We start from the raw sequence: 19,038 nt of genomic DNA on the forward strand, positions 1-19,038 counted from the left end.
TCTGCTTGTTTTTTTCCTTTTGCTGTAAGTTTATGATTCTTTCAAGAACACAAATATGCAAAAGGTTTTGATGCAGAGTTTTGAAGCAAAGTCAATACAGGGAGCAGCAAAGAGGGAGATTAATGAGTGAACAGCTGCAGTTATTAATCAGTCCTCAGTGGTTATTATAACAGGAAGTGCTAGTAACAGACAAAAAACTTTCTGCAGCTGTGTGTTTGTGCTCTGCAGCCTCCAAACCGTTAACTGTGGCTTCACGAGGAAATTTTCAAAAACTACAAATGTTACTGTCCATATTGTGAAAAACATCCTTCTTTCCATGCACGTCATAAGTCTCACCAGTCAATTGTGTCACTTCATCGCATTTTCAACATCCATTTTACCTGTAAAGTTGTTATGAGCACCTTGATGCACATTGTGCACCTAACATGTGTTACATGTGAAGATGTTGCATCAAATATATGTGGTTGCAAAGACAATAAAATCTATTGAATCATAAAACAGCTGTCATCTAGAACACTCATTTGTATCAAGTACAAAAAAGTCAACATTTTTGCTTCTCTTAAACTTGACACAAAGAAAATTCCATTCTGATTGATCTAAAGCAGCAAAACAATGTTTAGTGTTTGATGTTCGACCAGAGAGCAGAGCGGAAGGGGCTTGATGAATGTGAACAGCAGCAGATATGAATCTGTTCTTAGTGGTTATTATTACAGGAAATGACGCTGACAGACAATAAATCTTCCTGTGGCTGTGTGTGTTTGTGCTCTGCAGCCTCCATGACATTAGTGGGGCTTCACACTTAGATGTACAAACACACAACCAGCTTTTACTGTCCAAATAATGACAAATATTCTTGTTTTAGACATTAGTCTAGATAATAATATTGAAAAAAATACTTACGTTTGTTTTACTAATTTATTTAAAAGTTCCTTTTAATGAAGACAATGTCTTTCTTTATCCATAAATGTTTCGTACAACCAAAACCATGTGTCAAAACATGAAACATTTACTGTTTGGATTTGATAGCAGGGAGAGCCACTGAGTCAAAAAGTATTCATATAAATTGCAGGTTTTATTTTCTTTTTGAGACATTACAAAAAATAAAGATAATCTAGAGAGGAGAATAATTGGTGCCAGAGGAATATATTTCAACTTGTCTTTATGAGGATTAGGTCAAAAGTGCCCCCGCAAAAAAAGTTTCTTAAATGTCACCAGAGGAGAAAAACAGCCTACATGGTTTATGACAGAAGTCAGACCTGTTTTCCCTTCTGGTCACTGGTGGGAGCCAACTCCAGAGTTCGAGACGCACTACCTCTCTTAGCATCCCCAGTGTGCAGTTTCTGAGTGCTGAACACCGGACTCTCATTCACCAAATCGACCACAGCGTATTTAAGCACTGCACTGAGCCTCACTCAGTACGAAGTATTGTTTGTGCCACTCTGCCTGCGTTACCGAGCATTATATCCTGTCCAGATGTTCTGATTTCCTGATCCTGTTTGTCTCTTTGCTGCCTCCCTCGTATCTCGCTTGGATCTTGACTACTCCTGTTTCTTCTCTGATGGTCTCATGCCTGTTATCGACCCCTGCCTGTCTGAGCCTGATTTAGCTTTGTGGACTTTTAGCTGAGCTAATAAACCTGCTGCAATTGGAACCAGCCGTCTGCCTGTTTTGTGACAGATTATAATCTTCCATAAAAAAAAGAGAAACGAGTACCCTGGTTGAACTGATGAATAAGTACTGTGAAGATTGGTATGACAAGTAGATACTTTCTTTTTAATTGAAACAGCTGAAGGGCACTCCCTTAAAGATGTGCAACGAATAATCGATGAATAAACTTCTATTCCTATGATCCAGCCAGATCAATCTATCTGTGGCAAGTTGTTAATTGAATCAAATCAACCTAAATCATTAAAAAATCTTTTCAAAATGCAGCAAATCAATCTATAATCGATAATGGAAAATACCATTTAGATTGAGACACAGTTTATCATACTATAACAGAAAAACGACCAAGCAGTACAGCAGACAACACACGTGATGTCAGCAAAAAGTGATCAAGCCATCATTCCAGTTAAGTGTATTGAAACACTTAGAATTTGGCAAACATGTGACTATATTTGTGTTTGAATGTTTTGATAATGTTCCGTTTGGAGTATTTTGATGTGGAAAACCAACAGTGGACTGAACTTTATGAAACTGAAATGTGAATGGATTTACCATTAATTCTAGTATAATTGTTCATTTGTTCACATATTTAGTTTATACTTGATTATCTTGCAAGAAATGCAAGCAATAAGGAAAACTTCACCTGCACTGTTCAGTACCAGGTATTTATCTTTGAGTAACACCCTTTGAGGTTTTGGCTAAAGATTTCCTGAATAAATTTTAGGTCAGTGAATTAGATCGTTGAAAATGAACCCATATCAAGATCAATCGGATCAGCAACAACAGATTATAATTTGAATCTAACCCTTGTTAAAGTGAATCGTTACACCCCTGTTGTTTCCTTAGCAGTAGCACATTAGAATCATTTATAGGATACTTTAATCAGTGTAAAAAACATACAAAACAGCTTCAAAAAGAAATGACAACAAAAACAGATCTCTGTAGGTTAGGGTTACATTTTCATAGAAATAATCAGCTGATGGTTTCATTGATCATTGATCAAATTTAAAGTGAATGTGTCCTTGCTCCACAGCTGTTAAACAGCAGATAAAATTGTGTGTTTGTGAGTTCAGCATCAAGCTGAGTGTGTTTGTGGAACATGAATGTGTTTGAGTGTTTGTGCATCATGTGACCCAGATTCTCTTCATCTGCTGTCAGATTCAAATCAGGAAGATGAAACCACACAGCAGCTTCAGCTGAGCTGTCCGTCTGCAGCAGCAGTCTTCTGCTTCTGCTCTCATCTCACAGCTCGTCCTTCTTTGTCCTCAGCTGCATCAGAACACCACTTCTCCTCAGGTTGAGCAGAGGAAACACGGCTGAACAAAATGCTTTTCCTCCCAGCTGCTGCTCTGTGCTGTCTGTGTTCAGGTGAGTGTTTGCAGCCAATCAGGAGCCAACCAGGTCTACCTGGAACAAACACTGTCATCCTGACCTTCACCTGTCTGTCTGTGTCTCTGCAGCACTGGTTGCCATGGCAGCAGAAATGATTCAGAATGATTTAACATTGACCAGAATAGTTGGTCTTCAAGCTGTGGAGGAATTCAGATGAGTTGGTATAATGACAAGAAAAAAAAAAGAAACATTAAGACAGATTGCAGAAAGAGAAGACATTTTGTCTGCTGAGAAAACACAGACAGGATAGGAGTTGAAGATCAATAAAGTCAAAGTGGATCATTCAGCCTCCTACTACTGCAGCTGCTGGATCTCATCCCCACAGTGAGAAATGATCCCTGCAGGCTGAACAAAAACCTGCAGATGAACAGATGTTAGTGTTTGTGACAGAAAGAGAGCAGGAAACCACAGCCAGGTTCACACGTTTCACCTCCATCTCACACAGACTAAACTCTGGACCTATAAGTTAAATAAAACAGAGAGGAGTGATGAAATTACGTAAACAGTGAAATACTTTTATTAATAAACATACCAACACTTCATCCAGATGTCAATCTTTACTCCAATCATCACTTCATCCTGAGTTCCGTAAATGGTTAAATGAGACAGCTTCTGCAGGCACAGAAACTGGAGAATGCTGAGCTTTCAGTCTGCTTTCACTGCAGTGATTAGCAGCTGTTTAGAGACACATGGCAGAAGAGAGTGTCTCTGGTCTAAACCATTTAACACTAATGAAAGGATGAAACAAGTAAAAAAAAGAAGAAGAAAAGAAGATGTGGGAACAAACACATCAATATTACATTTTGGGTTTCTTGTTCAGCTAAGCTTGGAGCAGGTACAGTGATTGTGTCTGTAAAAGGATGCTGAGGTTGGAGCTCCTAGGAAGACCAGAGCCGAGGTTGAAGGATGCAGGTATGGAAGACATGAAGGTGGGTGGTGTGAGCCAGGAGGATGCAGTGGAAAAGGCTGGATGGAGGCAGATGAATTGCTGTGGCAGAGCGACCAAAGGGCATCAAAAGGATTTCCTGTACTGCAAAATGTAGTATTCTGTTTTTGATATGTAAGTTTATTTAAAAATGTATGACACAGAACATATAAAGATGAAGGGAGGTAATATATAGTCACAGTTACAGATAATAAATAAAAAGGTGAACGTCACAGAACACATTGCTATTTTGTAATGCACATTTTACACCAGGCATGTCCTAAGTCCTGTGAGCCTTTGCTCATTTCCCATCATCCCTTTGTTTACACATTCTCTCACTGGCTCACAGCCCTTAAAAACCTTAAGCTAATATTAGTAGTGCAACGAACAAGAAGGGTAATATTAAAACACACCAGAGAAAATAAGGACATACATGAATCCCACTGATTTAAAGGGGATGCAAGAAGAATGGAAAAGAGCATGAGCCTTGTGGCTTGAATATTGTAGTTCTTCTGTTAAATTGCAATCTTCCTCAAACAGCATTGAAATTAACTGCTTCAGATTCCACTGCTTCCAGTCTAGTCTGTCCCTGACTAACCATAGTTTCAATACAGAAATACTCAGAAACACTGTTTGATCTTAACTTTCTTTTTACATGCAATCCATCATCATAAAATGCTACAAGAACATGTTAAAATCAACAAAAACACAATTTTCATTTGAGTCTTTAATAGTTCCTCCTTCATGCAAATCTTCCAGCTAATTTATGGCTTTTCTGTTTATTTTTTATCAATGACAACACCAAAAGATGGTGGGGCCAAACATAAATCATAGTTGTTTATAGTTTTTTCAATTTGAACCAGGGCCTGTCATCACCTAAACTTATGGAGTCTGTTAGTGAGAGGGTAAAATCTGACTTTACTGTTTTCTCTTGTGTAAAACTGCTGCCCTCTGCTGGTCATTTTTCAAACTCTTGAATGCTCAAATCCAGGAGTCAGAGCATAAAGGAATCAGTGCTCTCATGTTTGTGGTCTACGGAGCAGTCTACACAGATGCGCAGGCGATGAACAGCTGATAAATTGAAATTGTGGATATGGAAAGTCTAGTTTGAAGGGTCGCTAGGTGTTCAACCACATCTTTTTTCATGTTTCCTAACAGTTTCGGCCTGTTAGTGTTTTATCATAAATTCATAGGGGTCTAGCCCAGGAGAAGGATTTGCCCCCTTGTGATCAAACATCCGTAGCTGAGAGTTTTCCACTATAACATATTTCACTCAAAATAAAGAACAGATCATCATGAAACTGCTTTGAGCTTCTGGAATCTCAATGAGTCATGCAGAGCTGTTGGGTCGGTCTCTGGTTCTGGTTTTTAAGTGGGTCAAAGACATTAACTGGTTATGTCTGGATGCCCCCTGTAACCCTTGTGCTATCCTAGGCACTTTAACGTTGGGAGTTGGGTCATCTAGACCCACTAGACAGTCCGCTGAACCTTTTTTCTTCAATGATTTGTGATCTTCACTGGTGTCCATGGATTACATGAAATCTTTCCACCTTTATCCACCTTTGTCATGGTAGGGAGAACACGTCAATGTGGGCCTCTCATTGTATCATCTACTGGTTCAAAATGACGCCCTTCAGCCTCATAGCATTGACATCAGCAAGAACACCAGAGAAGACTGGAAGACAGCTCCCTTTAACAGAAAGTCACTATTCAGTGAAAACTCAAAACAGCAAATCAAGATTAAAAAAAATCCTCAGTTTAAGCCAAGGAACAGAAACATATACAGCTCCTTAAACACAGAAACCAATGCAGTAAATACAAACGTCTGAGAACCACCAAAACGGTTGGCTCGAATAAAGAAACCAGAACAAAGAACCAGGGTCCAAACCATGACATGACCAGATAGGTTTAATGTGTCACTTTATTTTGACAAGTATATTTCTGACAGTTTAATTTGAAAAACTAAATCTGACAGTTTAAACTCACAGCATCCTGTTAGTCAGAGATAAAAATCCTCGTACAAATATTGCAAATATTTAAGTGCAGATTTGGATTTCAAGAGCACTTAAGAAAACATTCATACATAAGGCAGCAAAGTCACACTGAGTTCAGTAAAGTTCATTAAATCTTGTGTCTGGTTCTCGGTTAAAAAGGAAAAACTGATCGGTTCTGATCCAAAATGCAACAGTGAGAAGTTTTCAAGGAGTTATTTTTTACAAGAAATAAATAATGTAACTGCATTTGATCCAACAGAAACACACAAATTAATGTTTTCTGCTCCTTGACAAATGAAACAGCAAAATAATGTGTTAAATTATACACAAGGTTATTTCAAATATATCTTCTGACTAATAAATGACTAAATAACCAATAAAATATGTAAACATTACATTCAAGGAATAAAGTGCAAGTTTCAAACTGCTTAAGAAATCAATAAATCAAATCCGATGAGGTCCTAGGAATTCAGTCAGAGACAACTCCTGATTGGAGCATCGTGGTCAGCTGACCTCACAGGTGAGCTACATCATTCAGTGGGCTGGTGGGTTCACCTGCAACAACAGGAAACACAGAACCATCACAGCAAACACAAAAACCAGCAGACTGCCAGATCCTCTGTGAGGATGACCACTCTGAGTCAAAACTTCACCAAGACAAAAAAAAAGGTTTTCCTAAAAACTCCTGTTTTTCTTTAAGTGTAAATGTTTTTAATGAATATATAAAAACATAAAGTTATTTACATAATATAAACTTAAGTCTACTGTTCTATAATGATATAATCATATATTTAATTTTAGAATGCCTGAAATAGGATCTTTGTACGGTGTGCCTGAAAAGCAAAAACTTCAACAAATCACTCAATGCTAAACATACTGAAGATCACATCAACAATCAGAAAAGCAGAACAATTAATACCAAAAAAAAAAAGTTTAGAAATCAAATCAAAATTCCTAAAGCCAAAATGTCATTCCCAAAAAAACCAAACACATTACAAAAAATGAAACAAAACGGGAAGGAGATTTTTCGGAAAACAAAACAAATTTCCAGAAATCCAAATGAAAGGTTAAAAATAGAATAAGAAATCAGAAAAGGTAGGTACTATTGGACATCAAAGGGCGGCAGAGGGGCCATAGGCGCAAACTGGCAGCCACGCCTCTGTCAGTCTGCCCCAAGGCAGCTGTGGCTACAACAGTAGTTACCGTCACCAAGTATGAATGAGTAGTGAATGAATAATGGACATAATGTAAGCGCTTTGAGTGACTTGAAAAGCGCAGATAAATCTGATCCATTATTATAATTATTATTATTATTATTACATCACTGATTGGATAATTGTTTGTTCACCTTTTCAACCAGAAGTCATTTGGCGTGGTAATATTGTCCTACAAACAATATTTCTTTAAGCTTCTGGCCACAGCCACTGATTGCTCAACTACAAAAACACCAGAGTTCAGTCAAAACATCCTTCTGCTTTCCCTATTTTTTTAAACTCAAATGTTCTCATCCAATCAGTAATGTCCCATAATACCTATCTTTTCTAGGTTCTTATTTTGTTTCATTTTTTAATATTTGTTTTCGATTTCTGAAAATTATTTTTGCTTTCCGAAACATTTCTTTTTACGCTTTCGTTGCTGGAGTTTTGTTTTTCATTTTTTTAAATGTAACATTTTTTTTTGTTTTGTTTTGTTGTGCTTTTTAAATTTTGATTGTGATCTCTAATATTTTTTTTGCTCTGAGTGATTTGTTGTGCAATTTGTATTTCAGGGCCACCTAAAGACACTATGTATGAGAATCACTATGTCTGTGCATTTCCTATGGTCTCCCACACAAACTCACACGTACATTGAAAAACTGGGATCCAGATTGAAAAAAAGGACCAAACATTCATTTATGCAGCAGGAAAAATTCAACTTGTTATTTGGTTACTCAGTTCTAATTAGAACCAATGTGGATGGACTCATAGCTCAGAGAGCCAAAGGTGCAGGAACCTCATACTAACCATGCAAATGCACTAAAAACGTTTGAACACAATGCTTCACATAAACAATCAAAGCTTTTTGGATTTGTTTAATCTGCAATCTCTGTGAAAATGTACGTTCCCGATGTCTGATCATTTTAAAGATCAACATAATAAACAAAGCTGTAACAGACAACATGTTTGGGTGTTTTCAAAGCCCTCTCATTGTGATTTTAGGAAAAAAAAAGGCTCTACTAAGAGTCTTTTCTGCTCTTTTTCTGACCCCTGACGTTCTCATTTCTGTTTCTCTTCTGAAACACCTTAAAGAACCGCAAGTCATCTGGGATTTACCTTTGACTTTGGAACTGACCAAAAATGTGACGGGCTCCTTGCACCACCACACCTTCACCGGTCCGTCCAGAGGAAAGCAGTCCAGCTCCTCACAGAGGAGCACAGAGCCATTTTGAGCCTGCAGGTCAGAAGACACACAACTTCACCACTGACATCACACACTTGTTCCACAAACCTCCGACACTTGCACACACCTACACATACATGCACAACAAACACGCACCTAAACACACATACATACACACCTCCAGCAACTGCACACACATGTACATACATGCACACGCATGCAACAAATGCAAACACATGCACATAGATGGACACACGTGCATTATTCTTCAGCACTTGCATGTAAGTGCACAACAGATATAGACATGTTTGCACCTGCACACAAACGCACATTTATGGAGACACGTGCACACACCAAAGTGCACATACACGCACAAACAGGCAAAGCTGTGTGTGTTTTTAAGACCTGTGAGGGGCTGCTGGACTTCTGACAGTTATCACTGATGTTTTGTTTGTCCATCATCAAATTCATCATCCCACCTGAGCACTCTGAGACCTGCTCCACCCGTACACACACACACACACACACACAGTGAGTTCTTGACCAAAACATCCATCAGCAGATGTTCATTTCCCCCCCTCACCTCGTTTTGTAGCTCCCTGATCTTCAGGGGTGTTGGTGTTGTTGGAGCACTCCTGAGTAGTGCTTGGATGCGCTCTTGAATCGGTGTTGGAGTCCTGCACACAGCTGCACCTTCCGAGCTCTGATCTGACCTGCCTGCAGCAGCACAGAGAACTGAGACAGACCGGCTGGTCTGGCTGCAGTGCACGCAGTCATTCTCCCTTCTGCAGGGGTGCTTGAAGGAGCAAAGGGGGGTGGAGGTGAGAGCTGGATGAAGTGGCTCCAGGTTGCTCACCTCACGCATACAGTGTGCCCCCCTGCAGGAAGAGGAGTCCAGAAAGGAGGTGCCTTCTTCGGTGTGCATCAGTTCCTCCACTTCACCGACAACCTTAACACAACAAAACCATTTGACCTGACCCACAAACCTTTATGAAACCGCCAGACCTTAGGGAGACCAGATCCAGCTTCTGACAGAACCAGGATCCAGGCCAAATTCTGTTCTCAATAAACTCAGCCTGGTTCTGTCTAGTCATCAGAACAGTCAAAGGCAGTAGGTTGTGTATCTGGAGCGGGTTTTGTGTCTGCTCACATCAACAATCTGCTGGCCGCTGTTGGTGAGCTGCTGCTCCGGACAGCTGCAGAGCAACATGGGGTGAAGGTCCTGATGGGAGGAGCCCGCCTCTAATTCGCAGCACCACATCTCTGAGTTCTGTGAAGGAGACCATCTGAATCAGAGAGAGAAATAAAAAGTGGCTGTATCGTGAGGGAAAGTGGTTACCGTCTCCGTCAGCTCTGCAGACGACGCTAACTTGCAAGCGCTCAGGGACGAACTGTATCCTGAGGAGAAGGTGGGGGTACAGGCCGAGTAGAGATGGGTGAAGTTTGTATGGGGCCTATACATGCTGTGTTGACTGGAGGGGCAGCAGCACTCATCCATCCCCCCTCTCAGTTTGTCAGCCTGCTTGAAGACACATCAGTGTTACTTCAACCCAAATGCCCTCTTGATGGGTGGGTGTGTGGAGAATGGAGGGAGACCTTGATGGGGAAATTGGCTGGGATTGAGGGGTTGCAGGTCCAGGGTGCAGACATGGAAGAGGAGCTGTGCAGATTCAAGAACTGCAGGTAGCCCTCCTTTTCCACCTTCCTCTTTAGCGTGGAGTTCCAGTGGTTCTTGATGGCGTTGTCCGTCCTTAGAGCAGTAAGCAAGGAGGCAGAGTTAGAGCCCACTCTACAGGGAACAAGTGCATTCTCACCTGCCAGGCAGCAGTTTCGAAATGTCCGCCCAACGGTTTCCCAGCAGGCTGTGCGCCTGGCACACAACGCGGTCCTCCTCCAAAGTCCAGCTGCTCTTTTTTACTGTTGGGTTCAGGTGGTTGTGCCAGCGCTCGCGGCACTGCTTCCCATTTCGGGTGTGCAGGTGTTTGGCAATGAGCGACCAGCGCTTAGTGCCATACCTCTGAACAAGCTCTGTGACCTGCACAGGAAGTGTCATTGCATGAGTGTCAAAACCTTCTTAGCCATTTTCTAATCAGTGGGCAGAGTTTCAGGTGAGTGTTTACCTGTTGATCCTCATAAACAGTCCAGGGCCCTTTGATTAGCTCTGGATTTTTGATCTGGTGCCAACGACGCTGACACTGCATCTGTGACCTCTGACCCTGGTAGACCCCAGCAGGTTACCTCACCATGCTGCTCACTGACACCTCTGCTCAACTGTTCACATGTACACTTGTTTATTCTGACATGTGAATCTAAATCTACTCACTTCAAAATGCAGAGCCACTGCAGACCAGCTGTTGGAACCAAATTCCTGCACCAGGAGGCGTAGAATTTCATCCTGACAGCAAAAGAAAAACTTGTTATCCGTCTAAAACAGAATTCAGCAGACTCTGAGTGTAGGTATTGAAGACTTACTTCCTCTTTAGTCCATGCAGGCTTCCGTAGAGATGCTCTGGAAAATCGTCTTGAGCTAAAGTGACTCTTTGACCTGAGACTGAAGCAGCATTAGAACATCCAGTCAGTATGGAAAACTGTTCAGTCCACCTGACTTTGAGATACTCCTTTGTACAAAAACATTAAACCCCTTTAACTGTTGTTAGATTTTAAATTGGAGTTAATTGTAGTAAATTGAAGATAAGGTAGATAAACTGGTCCACTGAAGTCTAATCAGTCATGGTGACTCTCCTGAGCTCAGACTATGGATGAAACTGAGCTTCCGCTATTATTTGTTATCATCTGAGAGTCTGCAGTTGACGCCTGAGGGACAAGTAAAAACAGGAGTAAGATAGAAGTGAAACAAGTGCAGAACAGGAGTGGAAAAGGTTTGGAAAAACAGCCAAACATGGAAAATCGAAATAAAAAAGGTGAAAAGAGACAGGACAAGTGTGAAGTCCATTGAGATGACTATTGTTGTGAATATTGGGCTATGTAAATAAAATTGAATTGAATTGAATTGAGGCGAGAGGGAAACAAGGTAAAACAGCAATGAAACATTGTGTAAAAAGGAGTGGACCTAGAATAAAGCAATTGTGATAAAGAATATAATACAAGTGGAACAGGTGTGAAACAGGTGTAAAGTAGAAGTGAGATGAGTTCTCACCTGGACCTACGGCTCCTGCTGCTCATGTCTGCCTGTCTGAGTCTGATGGATGCTGAAACTATAGGAAACAACACCTGAAATGCCCACAGATTTGGGAGAAATGCATTTATTTCTAAATTAATGTAATACAGAATACTTATTGCTATAATGAAGCAGTGTAAGCCATTATTAATAAAGTGAATTTTTAATCTTGACATATTCTATAACTTGTGTATCAACAGACCAACCAAAAAACAGCAAGAACACAAGGAATTTACAGATTAGGAATGCCAGAAACAAGATTTTTCATGCTGGTCATGGTCACTTTAAGCTTTTTGAAGGTATTTATTTGAAGGCTTTATAGACTACAAATAAATTACTTAACTTTATTTTTTGTAGGCTCTATAGACTTAATTTTTTACTTGTCTACTACCTAATAAGTGTGTTTAGTCTTATATATGTTTTTCTTATAGAGCCAGTTGCTGACCATCCTATTGTTAAATGGAGTAAAGATGTATTAAATCACCACCTCTGTACTATATTTTTCACTCAATATAGTGTTCTCCTTCAGCAGTTTTTACACACAGAGTATTTTCAAAGTAATGCAGGAGTTTTAAAATGCATCATAAGTCTGAGACTATGATATTATAAAGTAAGGGGTGTAACGATCCATATTAACGATTTTTTGATTCATATCATAATTTGTGATTCCCGATACAATTCAAAGTCTGTTTGGATTCATTTAAAATGATCTGATTCAATGACCTGAAATCGATCCAGGACATCTTTAGCCAAAACATCAACCAGTGTGGCTTAAAAGTTTTCCAAATTTTGTATGTTTATTGCAAGATAATCAAGTTTATATTAAATATGCGTAAAAACAAGTAATTAATGGTAAAGAATTAATGGTCAATCCATTCACATTCCAAAATTCAGCTCACAGTTGTTTTTCCACATAAAAATAATATAAACGGAACATTAATAGAACATTCTACCACCCTGTATGGTCATGTCTTTGCTAAATTCAAATGTTTCCACACATTGAAGTGAAAATTGCTGCATCACATGTGTGTTGTCTGCTTGGTCCTTCTTACATCATAGTAAAATAAACCTACTGTACCTCATTCCAAACAGTATTTTACAACATCAATATGATCGATTAATATTGATAGTGACTGACTCAATTAACAACTAGCCTAAAACAGATCCATCTTGTTGAATCGTAATAAGTGGATTCATCAATCAAGTCGATTAACTGTTACACCCCTGATAGTAATAGATTACTCTTAACTACAATACTAAGTAATTTGTACTGTATGGAAGTAGCTTGCTCAACACTGAAGTAGGTTTATTTAATTAATATTTATAATCAGATCCCAATATTATTATCATATCTGAATAAATCTTTCAACCAATCAGTCTTTAAAACAATACTCTATGGATTCTGGGCATCAAACGTCAAGGTTTCAACTTTTTATGTAAAGAAATTTTTCTCAAATTGGGTTTTAACATCTTCAGACAATCCCCAAGCCACAGAGTAGAAGATGATTTTTTTCTGCTTTTTTTTCTGTTCAGCAGATCTGCTTCGTTTTAGTACCCCCCCCCCCCCCTCTGATTTCTTAAATCAGATTAAAATTATTTCCATTTAGGGGGATCTGCAATCTGAGCCCGCCGAGGCTAACGCCGTTACCGGCTCCCTGCGACCGTTAAAGGCGTTAAAAGCCTCTCAGAAGATGATCGGGACCCCGCAGCACCTGTTAGCCGTCCCGAACCTCTGCCCCCCGTCCATCAACGACCCGGGGCTGCCCGCTGCAACCCAACTACCTCTTCTGCCCCCCTCCTAACGAAATATTTTACCCCTACTCACCGATAGCGGCGCTACAGGATCTAACAGTGCAAACGGTGAGACCACGCGCTCTCCCCTGATTGGACGAAGATAGCTTCACTTACCCGCAGCTGATCCATGAACAGCTGGTGATCAGCTGCGTGGAAACACTTCACTCACCTTCCTAGAGTTTAACCAACATAAATGCAAAAATATTCGCAGCATTTCTAGACTGGCGTTTATTTATTTGTCTATTTATTTATTTTAGTCTATTCTATTTTAATTTTAAATTTTTGTACTCCGGACATTTTAGATTTGGTCTGTGCTTTTTTGATGTATGCAATTTGAAAAAAAAAATCATACATTTTTCAACATTTTAGGAACAAACCTGACTTTATCAGCAAACAATTTTCTTTCTGATAAAAATCATAAAGTGAAACATTTCTCTAAGTTTGACTGTTTATTTGTCTGTAGTTTGACTCTTGACTCTTTGGTAAAACAAAATCAACTTGACTTCAAAACCTCATCTCTTATATAATTACTTTACCTTCTTAGAAAGCCAAAGTATTTTACAGTCACAGTTCCTTTCACACATGCACGCACATATTCAAACACTGATTCACCGCTGCCAAACACTTGCACTGATCTATAACCACCAGGAGCAATGTGGGGTTTAGTGTCTTGCCCAAGGACACTTCGGCTCACGGGTAGACACGGCAGAACTGAAGCTGCAATCTTCCAATCCGAAGTAAACCGCTCTACCTCTAAATTGGCATTTATATAAATTAAATTAGTTAAGTTTCTAAACTTATGGCTGAGGTGCCCCTAAGTAAGCCAAACTGGTATGTAAAGGTTTTCAAGAGGCCTTGTTGGCTCTACGCTTTTTCCAGAATGCACAGATTTGAATTACTAAACAAAACTTTGGTAAAAAATCTGATTTTATTTTCTAATGGATCAGTTTAGTTTATGAATTAAAGCACATATTATCTCATCCTGCACACCAATGGAAAATTGGAAAAGTAGCCTGGCACAGTTGCTGCCCAGTTAAATATTTTTTTTATTAATTCTGCACAAAAATATACTGTATCTGATGTTGTTTCAAGAAGATATTGCAATGATCACTCTCACACAATGTTTACTAAAAAAATTGATAACAGAAACAGAATTTATAAACATAATTGGCTCATTAAATTATTCTAAAGCTAAGGATGAGTACAACAATTACTCCAACTTTTTGAGAGAACATATAGAGATATTAATAAAGCCAATTACCCAAAGGGTACATTTGTCTATTAAACACTCTGAAGTCCCACCAACATGGAAAGTGGGTGTGGTGAGCCCAATATTTGAAACCGGGTTTATAAATGACAAAAACAATGACAGGTCAATACCCTCCCTGTAGTTTCAAAAATAATCGATAAATGGGTGGTACGAATAAATGAACATGCAGTTTCGATTTTGTAACCACTATTTGACTGAATCTGCTCTTAGTTTATTTCTTGAAAAAGAATGAGGTTGATAAGGGAGGTTGTGTCAGGGCAGTTTTTCTAGACCTAAAGAAGGCTTTTGACACTGTTTACCACCAATTATCATAAACCAAATTAACACACTTTAATTTCTCCAAAAAAGCCATTAACTGGTTAAAGTCATATCTCACTAATAGAAAACAATGTGCAGTGGTCAAATCACCCCCACTTAGACCCAAATAGTCCCACAAAGATTTATAGGCGGACCAGTCTTGTTTTAACTATACATTAATAATTTAACAGAGGTATGCAAAAAAATTCATGTACAAATTTTTCCTAACGAAGAAGTAATTTTCACACCTGCAAAAACTACACATTAAGCCGGTCCTATTTTTACTTCAACGTTAGTACAAGTCCAAAAATGGCTCACAAAGTCACGTCTTCTTTTAAATACCAAAAGACTGCATGTGTGATATTCTCTATACAATAGAAGCAATACCCCAACAAAACGTTTTTTGGGAAACAAGGAGCTTATTGGTTCAAGAATTTAAGAAGTTATTCTTGACCCCTCCCTTACTTTCAAAAAGCATTTCCAGAAAATCTCAAAATCAAATTTAGTATGTTTAATTTCAGACACATACGAACATGACAATAACAGCAGCAACAATGCACATACTCTTGAACAAAACATCCTGTTTCCTACACTTCATGAACCAGCACGTGTAAATATTGTATGTCACTTATGGGCACATAGCGCATTTTGACTATTTGAAATGATTCGTTTTGGTAGATAATTTATAAATTAACATTTAAGTTTTGATAAACTCTTAATAACATTTTGTATCATTGTATTACTTGTCATTTTTATTGTCAATTTTTTATTTGTTTAACCTTTATTTATCCAGGAAATGTCCCATTGGGATAAAGAATCTGTTCAGAGTCCGGGCTAGGAGGAAACAACAAATTACGTTTAAAATAAAAATGTAAACATTTAAAATGTAAAATAAATAAAAATGAGAGCTTATGTAAAACAGGTACAGTTAAAAGTGACTTTTTCTCCATTCTCAGTCTGGATATGAAAACATTAAGAGGAATGAGTTATTTTAATTTCCAGCTTTTTGTAGAGTATTCCATGTGGAGGGGGCAGAAAAGACAAAAGCCTTTTTTTCCAGGTCTGTACGGGCAAATGGAACAGCGAGGAACAGATGGTCATTGGAACGCAGTCTATATGATTCTACAGTCCTCCGCTTGATCAAGCTGAATGTAGGAAGGTAAAAGTCAAAGAAGAGATTTGTAAATAAAAATGCACCAGTGTGTGAGCGTCCTGGTGGACAGAGAAGTCCATACCACTCGAGAGTACAGTTTGCAATGATGAGTCGAGGCCTCAGAGTTTGTTACAAACCTCAAAGCAGCGTGATACACAGAATCAGTCTTACTCAAACATTGAGCTGTTGCATTCATATATAAAAGGTCTCCACAATCTAAAATGGATAAAAAAGTACGGTGACAATTCGCTTTTTAATCCCAGAAAACCCAGTTCCAATTTCAGTTTCCTCACAAGATTCTCAATGTGGGGCTTGAATGTGAGTGCATCATCAATCAAGGATCCCAAATATTTGTACACATGAACCACCTCAGTTTCATTTCCCTCCAGAATAGAAACTGTAGGGAAAACTTGTGGTGTTTTTCTAGAGTTTGAAAGCGATATTAATTTGGTTTTGTCTGCATTAACCAGTAATTTTAGTTGAAGAAATGTATGATGTACAGTGTCAAAACCTTTTTGCAGAGATTTAACAGCAGTTGCAGGGAATGGGTCAAAGCAATAAATAATTGTGTCATCCCAATAAAAATGCACATTTGCATCAGACACATTTTGACCTGTATCATTTAATGACAAATAGAAGGGGTCTTAATACAGAACCCTGTGGCACCCCTTTGTGTACATTTAAGAATGTAGAGCACAAACCATCATGTCCAACACATTGGGTTCTGTTACTCAAGTAATGTGTGAGTCAGGAGACTACATGATCTAAAAGGCTAAAACTGATGAGCCTTTCTTTTAACAGAACAACAAGAATGTCATTTATCACTATTGCAGCAGCATTAGTGGTACTGTGCTTTTTTCCTGAAGCCTGACTGCAATGTTGAGAGAAGCTCATTTGAGTATAATTGATCGCATACAAGAGATTCAAGAATTTTTTCCAAGACACACAGATTGGAGATTGGCCTGTAGTTGGTTAAAACTGCTGGATCCCCTCCTTTTAAGTAAGGAGTAACAAAAGATGATTTCCAGATGGAAGGAATTTCTTGATTTTTTTGAAATTCAGAGTTCTAAGAGCTCTATGAACTTGATTCATAGTAAAAAATGCAAAAGTTTCACCTGAAAACACAGATGAGTTTACACTGTGGGGCACTGAGGTAGCGCCTTTGGAATCAAAGAAAGAGCCAGATAATATAAAGTGATTATTGAAACAATTTCAAACCTCAGTTTGGTCATAAACTAGGACTGCTGTTTTTAAAACAAACGAAGGAAGAGCATGTGAGCTTTTGTTCACCATCCAAAATTTCTGTGAATTGTTGAGGTGCTCAGTTGTGACAAATAGATAATATTCTGATTTAGCTTTTTTAATGAATGAAGTGCATTTATTTCTCAGTTGTCTAAAGGTGGACCAGTCACCATCTGAGTCTATTTTTCAGGCTTTGGCCAAGCCACATTCTGGAGGCGAGAACCAAGGATTATCTCGACCTTTCACTCTAAATTTCTTTATTGGAGCATGTTTATTTATAATCTTTTCAAAGTTTTTCTTAAAAAACCTAACTCAACATTGGGCAGCAGGCCTATGTTCTTCCAGTTAACCAAGGATAAATCATGATGATAGGCTTGTTCATTGAATTTCTCCTAAAGACTTGTAAACTAAGAGTTTACATTTGGGGATTTTTGCGTCTCTGCATACTGTAACCACACAACGATCACTTAAATCATTACAGAAAACACCCGAAGATGAAAATTTATGTGGAGCATTTGTTAGAAATAGACCAATCAAAGTAGACTTTTCAGAACATTTAGTATTCGGGGCTTTACGTATTTCTGATGTTTGCTGTTGGCAAACTTTGCCGAGGGACTACAGTAGAAAATTAGCTTTGCAGTCAACATTGGCACATTCATAGAAATGTTCGTTGATGTGCACTGTTTTTTTCAAATAAGGCTGTTTGGCACAATCCTTCTTTTATTTTGAAATGGAAGACACACAGACATCTGTCAAAAGTAAAAAACAATTTCACCTTTTCAGAACATGGTAGTTTCTCTTTATATTTACATTTTTATTCATGCAAAAATTAAGTAAAACTCATATTTATGTTTAGTAAAATTGTAATGAATACAAAGTACAGTTGTATCAAATTTTCCTAAAGGGGTAAAATAAGACTTTGAATCTCCTACCATTTCAATTTTAATTTTACTTTTATAGCCCAATTTTATATCATACTATGTTTTGATCAACACAAAACAAGCCCAAAATGTCTCTTTTATTACTAAAGGTTGCGACTTCCTTTTACAGTTTTCAATTGATGACAAATAATCTCTTATGACCCACATTTCTTTTACTTCCAGCTCTTTCTGAAGCAAGAAGGCAAAACTAGACAAATTTAAGATTTAGAAACATATAACTTTCTGAAATCAAGAATTTTAAGGTTAATTGTTAACCTTATGATATAGATCCCTTTATAAATGTTAGTTAATACGTATATTAGCATCATTAAACTATTTAAAAACATGTTAAAAGGGCAATTTATGCATTACTTTGCATTACTAGGTGAATTATTTAATGCATTAGTTTGCAGTACTGTTCATTATTAAACTCTACTGAAGTGCATAACAATTCATTACCTAAAGTTTCTCTATTCACTTACTTAGCATTATGCATGCATCATCGTGTTAGTTAATATACATGTGAAGCCTTAACGTCTGAAATAATTAATCGTGATTTTTGTTTGGAGTTAGGAAGCAAAAGTTTTAATGGTTTTATTTAATGACTTTACAACCCTAACCCTTTATAAATGCTGTTTATAAAACCTCATTAGCATTGCTTAACCATGGTTAATATGGAATGATTCTTGAAACTTTAATGTAAGTTAAAGTGAACTGAGTCGACATCAAGAACAGAATAAGTGTTCATTTAAATCAGTGTCTATCAGACATAAACTCAATTTCCCACAATGCTTTGCACAAGCTCGTCGTTTGCTCCCGCCCGTTGTTC

The 19,038-nt window shown here is 38.2% G+C and overlaps 1 protein-coding gene across 1 annotated transcript; it reads right to left on the bottom strand.

Annotated features, from left to right (window-relative positions):
• Positions 1-5,874: 5,874 nt before the first annotated feature.
• On the bottom strand, positions 5,875-13,462 carry LOC101171195 (uncharacterized). Its single transcript, XM_078934619.1, has 13 exons — positions 13,442-13,462; positions 11,513-11,570; positions 10,828-10,906; positions 10,679-10,750; positions 10,476-10,571; positions 10,170-10,390; positions 9,952-10,105; positions 9,695-9,874; positions 9,506-9,625; positions 8,939-9,304; positions 8,761-8,850; positions 8,289-8,406; positions 5,875-6,531 (listed from the first exon to the last, which is right to left on the bottom strand). The coding sequence occupies exons 2-13, from the start codon at positions 11,536-11,538 to the stop codon at positions 6,491-6,493; spliced, it is 1,563 nt and encodes a 520-aa protein (XP_078790745.1). The 5' UTR covers positions 11,539-11,570; positions 13,442-13,462; the 3' UTR covers positions 5,875-6,490.
• Between the last annotated feature and the right edge of the window lie 5,576 nt (positions 13,463-19,038).

The sequence above is a fragment of the Oryzias latipes genome, chromosome 17 (assembly GCF_053564925.1).
Source record: "Oryzias latipes strain Hd-rR chromosome 17, Olatipes_Hd-rR_3.1".
Classification (NCBI taxonomy): Eukaryota; Metazoa; Chordata; class Actinopteri; order Beloniformes; family Adrianichthyidae; genus Oryzias; species Oryzias latipes.

Bases quoted from the DNA above. Each gene is read 5' to 3' on its own strand.
- LOC101171195 (XM_078934619.1), bottom strand. From the start codon at position 11,538: ATGAGCAGCAGGAGCCGTAGGTCCAG. The intron at 10,106-10,169 runs GTGAGAATGCAC...TACTGCTCTAAG, and splicing joins TCGAAACTGCTGCCTGGCAG to GACGGACAACGCCATCAAGA. The intron at 8,407-8,760 runs GTCTTAAAAACA...TCTGACCTGCAG, and splicing joins AGTCCAGCAGCCCCTCACAG to GCTCAAAATGGCTCTGTGCT.